The sequence below is a fragment of the Mus caroli genome, chromosome 11, assembly GCF_900094665.2.
Source record: "Mus caroli chromosome 11, CAROLI_EIJ_v1.1, whole genome shotgun sequence".
In the NCBI taxonomy this organism is placed as follows: domain Eukaryota; kingdom Metazoa; phylum Chordata; class Mammalia; order Rodentia; family Muridae; genus Mus; species Mus caroli.
In genome coordinates, this window is record NC_034580.1 from 62173127 (window position 1) to 62187371 (window position 14245).

Here is a 14245-nt window from a genome sequence, read left to right on the forward strand (position 1 = left end):
CAAATTCATGGCTACCCTCCTGCCTCAGTCTCTTTAAGTGCCACTTCTCTCTTTATAAATTACCCAGATTCTGTTGTTGTTGTTGTTGTTGTTGTTACCCAGATTCTGGTTTTGGTTTTGGTTTTTTTTGTTGTTGTTGTTGGTTTTTTATGTAAAGCAAAATTGACTGAGACAATCATTAACCATTCTAAAGGAATTCTTTGTGTTTTCCTTTATTCTCGAAGATCAGAATGTCATGTACTTTATTCCATGTTTTGTTTTTGCGATAGGGTCATACAATGCAGAACAGGTCGACCTGACATTGCAATATAGCCTAGGCTGTCCTCAGACTCATAATCTTCCGGCCTCAGCATCCCAAGTACGGGATCATAGGCATGTTCCACAGTGCCCAGCTTACAGAGTGTACTCCACAGCTCCTTGGACTGTTGCTGAATGAGCTAGTATGCGGCGGAGGTGGAGGAAAGCATACTGACAAGGTGAAGGAAGCTTTGATATGCATTTATTTTTGTTTTACGTTACAGCTTTGAGATTCACTTCAGATTCCAAAAAAATCTATTTGTTTCAAGTGTACAATCTAGCGATTTGCCAGATTGTGCAATCATTACTATAATCTAATTTGGGAGCATTTTCACCACCCCAAAAGAAACCTTGTGTTTCTTTGCTTACTCTTGTCCCCTGGCAACCGCCAATCTATTTACTGTCTCTATGGATCCGCCTCTGGGAACATTTCACATAAAGAAATCATAGAATTCATGGCCTTTCACATCTGGAAGCTTTTGCGTTATAGCTTTGAAGTTTGTCTGTGCTGGGGTGCTAGTTGGCACTTCATTCTTTTTGAAGCTCAGTACCCATTCTATGGCATGTTGGGCAGATAGAAGCCCTGAATTCTGCCTGGCATGAAGCAGCAGATGTTTGGGTCACTTCCATGTTTAGTTGTTAGCCTGCTATGCTGGCGTACAGGTCTTGCATGGGTGTATATGACTCTTCCCTCTCTTCCTCCTTCCCCTTTTCCTTTGCACTGGGGATTAAGCCCTTGCACATGCTGTGCGTTGAAGGCCTTGGCTTTCTGAAACAGCCTCACCTTCTACTTCTGGTTGACCCTCCACTTGTAGTCTTTCTGCTTCCATCTCCTGAGTGCTGGGATTATAAGTGCACACTGCCACACTAGGTTCATGAGATGCTGGGATGGAATCTCAGACCTCCTGAATCCAAAGCAAGCACTCTGTCAGCTTGGCTGACTACTCAGTGATGGAGCTGCATCCTCAGCTCCCTGTGTTTTGTTTCCTTGGAGATAGCATCTTGGTTTGGTAGGCCAGACTGAGTTCAAACTACACAGACGTCCTACCTCAGCCTGTGTCACCATGCCTGCCCTGCACTCCTCTCTTGGACAGCAATGCCACTCTGCTTTTCTAGTCTTATCTCTATACTGACTGGAAGATACCTCACATTGCCCCATAGAGCCCTTCCTTCCTGTCTCTTTTCTTTCTCTTTATGCCTCCCCTCCCTTCCTCTCCTCTTCCATCCCCCTCCCCTCTCTTCCTGTCCTCTTTGTCTGACTGTGTAGCCCAGCCTGGCCCCAGACTCCTAAGTGCTGTGACTGTAGGTGAGCTTTGCTGCATCTCTCTCTAGAAAGTGGCTCCAGATATGAACCCTAGGGTCTACCTTGCTTTCTCATGATCCTGGGGATGGAACCCCATGCCTTGCCTATGATAGGTAACTGTACCACTGAGCCATACCCTCATCACTCCACAGTGGATGCCTTGTCTGACAAGCAGAATGGGCTAGAACAAACAGCACTCCAGGTACAGTGGGCCAAACCCAAGTAAACGTCTTGTTTTGCGGTTCACTGGCCATATGACCACAAGCAAGTCACATCCTCTGAATTCAGTTGCTTCCCTCTTGATGTGCACGTTGCCATATCACCTATACCTGAGACAGCTTATTTGGTGCCAAGAATTCTGGGCGCTGTGGAGGTAGAATCTTCAGTTATAAAGAATTCTTCCTTGCAGGATAGCCCTAAATCAGTAGTTTTTTATTGAACCAGGCCACATCACCAAGTCTGGACAATTGGCAGGAAGCTGTGTACCTGAGAAGTACGTGTTTGAATTCTCTTAAGATGTGGTTGATCCATTGGTATTTTTAGGAAGCTTTTGTTGTTGTTGTTATTTTGTCTCCTGTTTTTTTCTTTTTGAGACAGACTCAAACCCTACAACACACACTGGCCTGGACCTCACTATATCACTCAGGCAGACCTTGAACTTTCTGGTGGTTTTCCTGCCTCAGCCTCCTGAATGCTGGGATTAGAAGACATCACCCTCCAGTTTAACAGCTGTTTTCTATATCATCTCTTAACAGGAGCTAGGCTGAAGGAAGCTTGTCCACAATTCCTGGACAAGCACTAGCTGTAAGCGCACTTGTCAGGTTGCCCAGTATTCTCCTTAGGTGAGATGGCTTCCGTGTAGACTGGGGTCCAGGCGATGCTCTCAAAGCTGAGGTGGGCCCAGCTGAATGGCTTTGAAAAGCTACAGGAATTGTTCTAAAGTCCTGCCAAAACCACAGTGCTAAAGGAACCTGATTCAAAGCTCAGACAAATATGCAAGAATTTAAGCCGGGCGTGGTGGCGCACGCCTTTAATCCCAGCACTCNGGAGGCAGAGGCAGGCGGATTTCTGAGTTCGAGGCCAGCCTGGTCTACAAAGTGAGTTCCAGGACAGCCAGGACTATACAGAGAAACCCTGTCTCGAAAAAACAAACAAACAAACAAAAAAAAAGAATTTAAGACTTTTTGTACCTAATACTGAACTGACATTGTCTCAGCCTAAAACGCTGAGAGGTTTATGCCCAGCTGAATAGGCATAGGAAGCCATACAAGCTTACTGAGCAAGGGGCATAAGGAGTTGGTCAGTACTATAAGCTGTGTATCCCTTATCGGAAAAACTTGGCAGGAAACAGAAGTAGGCAGATCTCTGTGAGTTAAGAGTTAAGCCTGGTCTACATAGTTTCAGGTAAGCCAGAGCTACATAGTAACATTCCCTTGTTTAAGAATGGGGAAATGGGAAGTAAAGAAACAGAAATGGGACCGAAAATGTTGAGGATTTTGTAATGTTTGCATATACATAATACAGTGTCTTGGGACTTCTGACCCAAATCTAATTAATCTGATATTAATACTCACAGCTCAAATATAACTTTATACAATACCTTCGGTGATATTTCTCTTCTCCTTCCTCCTCCCCCCTCCTCTCCTCCCTCCCTTTTTCAGGCCACTCTAGTCTGGGATTCTCTGGGATTCTAACCCTTATCTGTCAGGGCTGGGACTACAAGTGTGTGCTGTCATCCCTCCGATGCAGTTTTGTTTGACGGTGGACTTCTCCTGAGGAACATCCTGTTAGCACGGACGATGGTTTGATTTTGGACTGTAGGTCTTCGATTAGTGATGCTCAACTGATTATAGCAGTGATAATGAAGGGTCCAGCTTTTTAGAGGTTAGGAAATGTACTTTAATTTTTAAGCTAGCAAAGAAAGGGGCCCTTTCCCTTATGTACTCTTGACATATGCTTCTTCAGCATCCACGAATGCCTCAAGGGCAGGGAACTTGCAAGCCCCTGCTAATGTCTGCCAATGTATGGTGGCTGACTAAATTGGTGGATACACCTCAGCAGACCCATCTTGAGTTCAGGAGGGCTAGACCATGACATCCCCAGTTCCCTAACCATTTCCTGAGAAGCCAAACAGGCTCTTGCTCTCGCCTTTATTTAACCTTTCCAGTATTTAGCCCCATCGGCCTGATTCCAAAACCCATCAACCCAGAAGACTTACACCCTCATCTCCCCACCACGTCCTCCTCTGATATGACACGCTGTCACTGGGCTTCCCGGCTTCGGCGCCAGGCTTCAAACCTGTCTTATCCATTGTTCAGTTTCCTGTGAGTCAAGTTCAGCCAGGCTTCATGCACTACAATGATGGTCACAAACACAATCCCTTGCAGACACCTGGGAGGCAGCGCCGCCTGTCACCCACCACCAGAGCTAAACTGAAGGAACCGAGGGGCGTTCCCATTCCAGCGGCTCTGGGTGGCGGGGTCGCCCGGGAGTCCCTCTGCCGGGGAGCGCCCGGCCCTCCGCGGGCGTGGCCGGTCTGGCCCGGCCCCTGGCCCGCCCTGGTCGCCTCGAGAGAGTCCCCGCCCGGCCACCGGCCGCCGGCCGCCGACCGCGCTCTCTCCGTGTCTTCCCGGGCTCCGCTTGCACCGGACGAGCCCCCACAGAGGGGGATGCTACGGGCACCACCTCCCGGGGCAGTTGCGCCTCTCCGCTCACTCCGGCGTCCCCAGCCGCGGCACCCCGGGGAAGTTGTCTCGTGAGCCCGCGGCCCCCGGGTCTCCTCCTCCTGAGCCCCGCCCCCCGCCCAGCGCGGGGGACCGCACAGCCGCCCGGCCCGGGGGCGTCGCCGCTCGCTCTCCGGAGCCGGTGGAGCCCACGAAGCCAGCGCTGCTGGCGAGCGTCCGCTTCCCTGCAAGCAGCGCGCGTGGCTCGGCGGCCGGGAGACCCCTGCGCAACCCCGCCACGGCGCGCGCCCAGAGCGCGGGAGCCCGGAGCACCGGGCGCCTGGGACCCCGCGCAGCCGCTGGCCAGCCCGCGGGGCTCGGCAGGGATGCGGGCTGTGCTGTGAGACCGGGCGCCAGGGCCATGGCCGGCGCCCGCTGCCGGACCCTGTACCCCTTCTCCGGGGAGCGGCACAGCCAGGGGCTGCGCTTCGCTGCGGGCGAGCTGCTCACGCTACTCCAGGTCCCGGACGGCGGCTGGTGGGAAGGCGAAAAGGACGACGGGCTCCGTGGCTGGTTCCCCGCCAGCTACGTGCAACTACTAGAGGTGAGAGGCCAGGGCCGGGGTCGGGGACCAGCTACCCTCCAGATATCCCCGCTTTGGGGACGAAGGGTGCGGGGGAGGGGCTGGGGCGTGGACAGCGTTCTCCTCCTACCCGGCCTCCTGAGCACGTCGTGGCCGCTCTGGGGAAGCGAGAACTTGTTGCCTGTGCGAGTTCTGGAGCAGGCGGGCGCTCTGCCTCGGAAGACAGGAGCCACCAAGGGGCTGCCGAGCCAGGTGGTCTTGGCAAGGCGAGAGGGTGATAGGGGTTTGGAAAGGTGGCCCCACAGTTCCGCCTCTTTGATAGACTAGCGGTCAGTCATGCTGACCAGGGACAGGTTGCCTGGCTGCCTCCAGGCGCCCACTTGCCGGACCGCTGAGAAGCACCAGTTAGCAATGAGCTGGAGCAGAGCAGCAGGCTAGACCCGCCGATACAGCTAGACCCTAGGTAGCCTCCCATCCTCTAGGATCAGTACCCTAAAGTGCCTTATTCTTGGGGATCTGGCTTGGTTCCAAGGCTTCATAGGACTGCTGAGCCAAGTCAGCTGGCTGTTTATTGTCTGGGTGACAATTGCGAGGCCTCTTTGGCCTCTAATCACTGAGCTCATGGTCACAGTCTGAGTGAAAGCCCAAGTTTCTAAAAGTCCTGTGTGTGTGTGTGTGTGTGTGTGTGTGTGTGTGTGTGTGTGTGTGTGTGTAGTGTATGGTGGGGTGGGGTAGTATTTTTCAGTCTTTACTGACAGGCTGCTGACCCCAGGATTGTCATAAATACTAAACTAGTCCTCACCATCAGTAATGTGTGTATTCTTAGGTTTTGGTAAAACCCAGCCTAAATAAGGGACCAAATTTATTTTTTACTGGGATCTATTTAAGAACAGAGTAGCAAATTTTGAATGAAAATGTTACATGCAACTCTGGCCCAGGGTGAGGTGGAGAGATGGTTGTAGAGTGGGCAGGCCTGACAAGTGTTCAGTGTCAGCAGCATCAAATGTCTGTGCAGCCTTCGGAAACACATGATGCTTCTCTCTGGTCCAGGAAACAAACTTGCTCTAAATGGACCAAGGAACTCCTCAAAATGGACTTGGTAGTATTTCTAGGCGAAAGGCTGGGATGAGCTTCCTGGGGTCTTAGCAGAGGTGTCTCTGGAAGCTCATGGTGTGCTCTGAAAACCTGTATCAGCAGGAGAGGCTCGGGCTTGGTTCTCTGCTTTTCCAAGTTCCATCTCTGAGAGCTACATTAAAAACAAAATTAATGGAAGTATCCTTTGACAGGGAAACCTTGAGTCTCCTGGCAAAAAGCTCTCCGAAAGGCATGTGTGAGTTCTTTTGGTAGCCACATTTCCCCAGGAAATACTGATGTGGAAATTTGCCTGGTGATTGTCTGTCTAGGGAGGAGTGTCCCTGACTGGATTCAGCCAGCTGTTTTGGGTGGGGATTCCTAAGAACAGAGTGCCCCTGCTTTTCAATGGAGCATGAACAGACCCAAAAGACAGCAGAATTATCCTCTGGGTTGGCCTGGGTGTGCCTGTGGCATCCGTTAGCACTTACGGAGCTAAGAAGTCTCTGGTACCTAAGGACTTTTCAGACACCTCCAGTCTATTAATAGCACCTCAGTGCTACCAGGAGGACCCTCCAGTTGTACCTACACAAGCCATGTGGACTGTCATCAATTTCCTAACAGTTCTGTGAATGTCTAAGTGCTGTCCTCCATATAGGAAGCTTTATTTGACTTGAGCCACAGTCTTGTCATGTAGCTAAGGCTAGCTTCAAATTTGCAGTCTTCTTGCCTCTGTTTCCAAGTGCTGGGATTCCAGGCTTGTGCCACAGTATCTGGCACTGTCCTCGGTTTTACAGACAAGAGAAGACACGACAGCATTCGAAAAGCATGTCTGTCACCTAAGGAGTCACGTTTGCCTGTTAGCCTAAGAACTCAGGTGGCTGAATAAATTCCTTGTGCATTTTGAACCCCAATCACCTGGACTAAGCTAAAGGAAGGGTCAAGAATGATGTATGTGGAGACAGTGGGCATTGCCCTCCAGTTGGTATATTGGTAACAGTATCCTTAATATGACCTGCAATTCTGGGGCCTAAGAGATGATAGCTGTATCCTGAGACAGCCCGGACCACTCCTGCTGCCATCTCTGAAGTCGGAATCCACTCATAACCAGCTGATTTCCCTAAAGGTGAGGGCAAGGGTGGACCTGTCCCTGCTGCCCAAGTACTGACTAGGATTCTCTCAGCACCAACATAGGGGTTCGTGGATCCGGTTCTTGGTGGCTTGCAATCTCCCATGAGAATAAGCTGGACCACTAGGTAGAGGGCTGGGAAGGGACAGAGGACATGCTGTGGAGTCTCTTGGGGTGGGCTGAGTTTCATAGACAGGGAGGAAAGTTGAATAGCAGTGGGTAGCATATGAAGTGTATGGCTTCTGAGACTACAGAGTCTGGCAGCTGCTGGGAGACAGAGGAGGGCCTGTGGACTCAGAAGCTGGTTCTGCTGTAGGGGAAGACGTCTGAACAGAATGGACCCCATCAGCCTCCCTGGGAAGGGATGGGGTGACAGACACACAGCTGAAGAACTGGGTATTCCTCACAGTGTTCCTTTCGCCCTCTGGTGGAAAGAGGAATAAAAGGAAGTGTCTTAAAGGAGGATGTGAGATACTGACAAAAATTTGCAAAGTGGACTCTCTCTCTCTCTCTCTCTCTCTCTCTCTCTCTCTCTCTCTCTCTCTCTCTCTCCAGGGATCTCTTCCTGGTTCTGGCAAAGGACAGGAAGTTAGAGGCCAAACTTTGCAGGAAACACCTTGGAGGGGAACTGGGAGCTGAACTCAGAAAGGACTACTAGATCTGCCTTGGAGATAGCCAGCTTCAAATGAGAGCAAGGATCAGGAGGACCTGCTCATTGGGGGGGGGGGGGCAATCTCTTTGGTCAAGACTCACAGGAACTGGAAAAATGATAGAGTGGGTATCTGGATGATGGAAGATGAACTCTAGAGGACCTAAGCCAGGACAGAGAGATATAGGACCCAGGAACCCTGGCCCCAGGAGTCCTGGTTACTCAAGGTGTGGCCAACCCTTTAGAGGGCACCTAGTTTCCCCAAAGATATGAGGTCTAAGATAGTTGACTTCCCATTGCTGTGTCAAGGCACCGAGATAGCATTTGCAAGGGGGAAAGATGTATTTTCAACCTGGGCTTAAAAATTAAAGTTTCTGGTCAGCTTTTAGTCCAATACATTATGAGTATGTGGTAGCAGAGAACATCTCATAATGTCCACGAAAGGAAGGGTGGTGGTGTTTTAACTCTACCCACCCCCTACCAAGACCTACTTCCCAAGGGTTCCATCACTTTCTAGGACTTCCACAGGCTGGTTACTGAATCTTTAGCATATGGGACTTTGGGGGAACCTTTCAGATTGTAACCATAACCAGACCTACCAGGCAGTACCCAGAGCTGGTGTGCAAAGACCCTGGGATGAGAGCATCTGGAGAAGCCTTTCCTGATGTCACCTTCAGCCACATAGAAGGGGAGCAGCAGGGAACTCCACTGACATTGTCTGAGAGACACAATAGAAGAAGAGTGGATGGATGGGGGAGATGGGGCCAGGCTGGAGACTACAGAGTACATGCCAGGCCAGCTCCAGGCCAGGCTCTGGATCAACCTTATAGATTTGTGGACCTACACAATGAGGGCTGATTTCCACCAGCCCTCAAGGGTGCAGGCACAGCTCCAGGGGAAGAGAGATAGAGGTGGGAGGTGGGTTCCCTATCGCAAGGAAGACTTGTAGAGTCAGGTGTGGTTCCAGAGTAGGCACAAAGGCTGGTCAGGCCTAATAGACTCAGGGATTCCTTGTAGTCTGCTCTTTCTTTAGGTAGAAGTCAGGGACCTAAAGGGTGGTGTAAGATCTCAGTAGAAACACCTGGAATTCGGGGAGATAATTTTACAAGGGTGATAAGATTGGAATACGGACACGACAGAGCTCTCCTTTAGGTGGTGATGAGGTCCACACAGGCAAGTGTAGTCCTGAGAGACACTGCTCAAATCGTGTCCCCAGATGTCTGTGTTGAAAACCTAACACTCAAACACAGCAGTATCAGACGGTATTAGGTTCTGAGGGTTCCACCCCCATGAATAGATTAATGCCAGTTATAAAGAGGCCTGAATGTGTATAGTTCGAGAGCTTGCCCTTCCTCTCTCTGCCTTTTACAATGGAATGGTGCCATAAGAACTCAAAGATGCTGGCAGCCTCCAGAGCCATGAGAAATATATTCATTTTATAAAACACCCAACTTGTGGTATTCCCTTATAGCCATTCAAAATGGAGTCAGCCTCATACACAGACTTCATTAGTGCTTATCCGTGGGACAAGGCGGGTGCAGAGGGCGATCCTTGAACTCCATCTCCTCTCTTCTCCCTCTTCGCTCACCCGAGGGTCATGTGATCACGTGACAGGAGGTTATAAGGATTAGCTTATAGTAGGGATTGATGGACGGTGCTGAGGATAATGAAGAGATGGAATTTTCTATTGCTAGGTAACAGAGCACCCCAGAATCCATCCTATATGATTGAGTGGCTGGAGCTCAGCTGGGCGGGGCTTCTGTTGGTTCACCTTGGCAAATTCTATGCTATAAGCAACTTGCAGTCAAATGGCGGAGGAGGATCAAGTCCTGGAGACTCCATTGGGCTGGACTCAGAAAGGCCCAGCTTCCCTCATCTGGCTGTTCCATGTGGCCTTTCCACATCGTGTCTCTCCTGCAAGGCATTTTCATGTGGGCTTTCTCTGGCAGGTAGAGGGTGGTTTGCTGTTGCTGTAATTTTTGTTTGTTTTTTTGTTCTTTTTTTTTTTTTTTTTTTTTTTTTTTTTTTTAGTTGTTTGTCTTTTGAAACAAGGGTTCTCTGTGTAGCCCTAGATTTCCTGGAACTTGATCTGTACTCCAGGCTGGCCTCAAACTCAGAGATCTGCCTGCCTCTACCTCCCCAAGTGCTGGGATTTAAGTTCTTACGTAGTCCAGTGGCCAGCTTCCCAAACCACAAAGGGATGGTTTGTTGTGCCTTCGTAAGGCTTTAACCCAGGATGAGCACATCATCGCGCTGCCACATGCTACTGCCAAAGCGAGTCACAGGAACAATCCAGCAGTAGCATGGAAGGGAGGTAGGCTCAGTCTTGGAGGCGGGAGCAGGCTCCATGGAGGACTACCTTGCATATTTCCTGACTCCCAAGGATGGTGAAGACACCATGTGACAGAAAGCAGAAGGAGGCAGCAAGGCTTAAGCTCAGATTCTGAACCAACGAGAGAGGGAGAGAGAGAGAGAGAATGTGTGTGTGTGAGTTTGGGGACTTTTTGTTTTGTTTTGTTCTAGTCTCCAGGGATTTCTTTATAGAGGCACATAGTAAATAATGCAGCTGGAATCTGAAATCCTGTTTGCCTGGCCCCAAAGCCTGGGCCTGTCCATAAGCGTTCAGCACACCAGGCCAGCCTTGTCATGCCAGAGCTTTGATAATTAATGGACACAGTGTCTCTTAGCTGCCCGACATTCAGGAGATGTTTGCTATGGTACATAAATTGATTTTAATCTAGAGTCGTTTTTTCCTGTAACATGAAAATTACCTAAAATAGGTGTGACTTTGACCTTTACGCCAATATTTTTTTTTCCAGGCAGTCATTGACTCTGTTCACAGTCAGGGTTGGTGGTTCCCCTGGTATGTAATTGGGACCAAAATTGTGCCATTTTCACAGTCTTCTTGCCATTCAATTAGGCCCCACATCAGTGGCTGCTACTGTTTGAACATCTACCTTTGGCCATAGCACTGTCTCTCTCTGCCCAGCAGGAACCACCCTTCAAAAACACTGCTTGCTGGCTGGGCCACGCGGCCACTTACAACACTTTAAAGCACTGGGCAGAGCTTCTGGGCTTTATGGACTCCAGGAATCTTCACAAAAGTTTCCTTAGCAACAAGTCCGCAGGAATCCCCAACATCTGATATCCACTGGGCAAATCTCTGAGATCTACTTCCACCTAGAAATGTGAATGAGCCACCACCTACTTATAATTTTAGCCTAAGACCAACTTGTGTCTGTTGGCTGGGCAGACCCTCACTGGGAATGCTGTGCTGGCTCCACTGGTGAAGGGACGTGCGTGGTAAACCAAGAAGCCCTGTGTACATGTTTGGGATCGTGGCTGTTAACAGACTACCCACAGGGAACGACATTCCTAGAACATGCTCCCTTATTACCCACAGCAGCAAGGTAATACAAGGCAAATCTCTTTGATAGAATGCCTAGACCGACCCCCCTGTCCTTAATTGTCAAATCAGTCATTTCCTCTCTTCCTGCAGAGGCAGGAATTCCAGGGTGGCATTTTTATACCTATAGGAAGAAGCAGACATGGCTACCAGCAAGTGTACCTGGTTTCTCTTTTGGGAGAGCAGAGCATGAGGTAACATAGTAAATGCATAGCTGTGAAGTCTATGTGGAGTGAATTTGGTGGGGGAAGGGGGCCCTGGGACCAAACCCAGGGCCGGTATATTATCAGCAAGTGCTCAGTGTCTGAGCTGCCTGCCTCGCTCCATGTGGGGTATTACAAAGATCTGCTGGCGTCCTTCCGTCCCGTTTGGTATCTCCTCCATGTACCCTCTGATAAAGCTCTGTTTTTATTCCTCTTACTTCCCGCTTCACTGAATCTACTTCCTTTCTCAGGCTACAAATTCAAGTCCTGGTTGAATTCCCAGGCACTCAGATTTCACACATCAAAACTTAAGTCCATAATCTCTGCTCTCGCCACCATCTTTTGCTCACTCTCGTGACAGAGGGAAGGTCACCTCCCTCTGTTCACCCTGTCCCTGATGCTTGAACCTCCTCCTCTTCCTGTCCTGTCCTTTATCTAGGAAGTCTGCCCTTCCTCCCTTGTTAGGCTCCTTGGAGCCTTCTCTTTCTGCACTTGCCTTGGCAAAGCTTTTCTAGCAAAGGCCAGGAAATGTTTTCTAGGCTCTGCGAGCCAAGAGACAAAGTGAAATTGAAGCTGGTGCAGGAGGCAGCAAGAGGTGAGGCTGTATGTGCTCTATCACCACCCCACAGGGCTGCTGTGACAATACAAAAGCTACCATAGGTAGTGCAGAAACCTGAGCTTGTGGTAGTGCTCTGAGAAAATGTTTGTTTGTTTGTTTGTTTGTTTGTTTGTTAAGAGAAAGTCTCATCTAGTCCACTCTGACTGCAAATCAGCTAAGGATGACCTAGAACTCCAGTTCTTCTTGCCCATACCTCCCAAGTGTAGCCCAGGCTGTCCTTGAACTCACTGTAGTCCTTGAAATCTGCCTGAACCTCTCAAGTGCTGGGATTACAGGTGTGTACCACCGCGTCCAGCTTCTCCTCATCGTGGTGGTAGTGAGGCAAAGGGAAACCTTTCAAGAGTGGAGCCTGTCAGGAGGTCTTAAGTTATTAAGAGCATGTTCTCCAATCTCTTTTATTTTGTATCCAAGAACTTTTTTTTTTTTTTTTTGGAAAAAGGACATCGTGTTTTACCGCATGCTGATCTGGAACTCATTAGGCAGTGAAGGCTGGCCTTGAACTTGTGACAGTTCTTCTACCCCAGTTTCTGGAGCATTGGATCTGCAAGCATAACCACCATGTTCAGCCTTGAGTTAGTAGCTTGCTCTGCCACAGGTTCCCAACATGAATTTATGTCCATAATGCACAAAGTTCATTTTATACTCTGTTATTTAATATATATATATACAAATCTGACTGGTGAGGTAGCTGATCTGTGAAAGAGTCCTTTCGGCTCTTACAGAGGATAGGAGTTCTGTTCTGAGCATCCATATTAAGCTACACATAGCTGCCTGTATCTTTATCTCCAGGAGATCAGATGACCTGTTCTTCATAGATATGTGCACATGAACAGACACACACACACACACACACACACACACACACACACACACTAAAAGCAAACAATCCCAGATTCCCACAGGAAGGGACAGAGTCGCCCTTTCTAATAAGAAACGAAAGCACCACAAACACACCTCATCTTACTGTAACTCAGGGCCTGCCAAGGTAACTACAGAGATTTACTTATGACTTTTCTGAGATAAACTTCATTTATGTAGCCTTGATGGGCCTTGAACTTGGGACCATTTTCCTATCTTTGCCCCCTATTGCTTAGGATTACAGGTGTGTACCACCAGGCCTGGCTACAAAAGGCATTTTTAAAGAAAAAATGTAACAAAAGTTCTTTTTTTCATTGTTGTTCTTTTTAGATAGGGTCTCATTAGATAGTCCAAGTGAGCCTAGAACTGATTATGTAGCCCAGGCTTGCCATAAGCAATCCTCCTGCCTCATCCTTCAAGTGCTAGATTACAGGAATGTAACACTACGGCTCTCTGTCAACAAAAAGCATTAAGAGTGTGCATGGATCTGACCCCTGATTGTACTTCTAGTCTAAAAGCCTCTGTTTGACAAGGTGTGAACATCGCCATGCCAACAAAGCACTTCTTAGTAAGGACAAACTTAACTACCATCGAACTCCTCGAGGGGAACAGTTTAAAATGAGGTTTACCTAAGGCTTAGTCCCAGATCAGGCTTGCCAAAGGGTTCAATAACTAAACTAAAATGGAATTTCAAAATTCAAAATGTTGCTTTGTGACATTTCAGAAGAAAAAGGAGATGGGAGCATCCAGACATGAATTACAGTCAAAAATGCAGGGATGGCGAGGACGGCACACTAAGTAGCGTTTGTGGCTAGAACAGGTCGAAGGGCTGTGTATTGGCTCAGGCCACATTCTTTTAGACCGTGCCAGTTACAGCAAATCTTTGCACTTTGAGAGGTAAATTTGGCTTTTATTTTTTATCTTCTGAGAAACCCGGATTTCATCTGCAGCCAAGTCTAGTGTGTCTCTGTGTGTGACTGCCTGTCTGTCACCTTGTTTCAGAAAGCATTTAAGACATCCTACCAGAAAGCATATGGTACAGAAAGATTAAATCACAAATATACGAGGGAACCTGGGAAAAGGAAAAGAAAGGGAAGCAGAGGGAAGGGCTGTGGAAGTGAAGGCAATGGAGACCAGCCATGTTTCTCGGGGGCAAATAAGAGCAGCACCTTCTGGTAAGGATGTTTTGAGTGGTTTGTAATGAAGAGATGTTCTGGAAATGGTCACATTATGAGCTGGTGTGGTGTCGGGAGAGGTGAGGACAAACTGTAACAAATACTTGTGGAGTTTCAGTGGCTAAAACCACACAGTTTGCCTCTTCTGCTGAATGTCTGTTGCAAGGTAGTTTGGGGCTACAAGCCTCTCCAGGTCCCCAGGAGCAGGGAGCCTCACCCGGGAATGGCTTTAGCATTCTAAATTTTTTGAACAGAAGGCTAATGGAGGAAGTCTGTCTGACCTTTCTCC

At 48.8% G+C, this 14245-nt stretch overlaps 1 protein-coding gene across 1 annotated transcript in view; it reads left to right on the plus strand.

The window, feature by feature from the left end:
* The first annotated feature begins 4203 nt into the window (after positions 1-4203).
* The window catches only part of Gas7 (growth arrest specific 7), a 232847-nt gene continuing 222805 nt past the window's right edge, over positions 4204-14245 (plus strand). Inside the window, exon 1 of the mRNA XM_029483457.1 lies at positions 4204-4867. Coding sequence (XP_029339317.1) covers positions 4685-4867 — 183 coding nt within the window. The 5' untranslated portion in view covers positions 4204-4684. The remainder of the gene's footprint in view (positions 4868-14245) is intronic.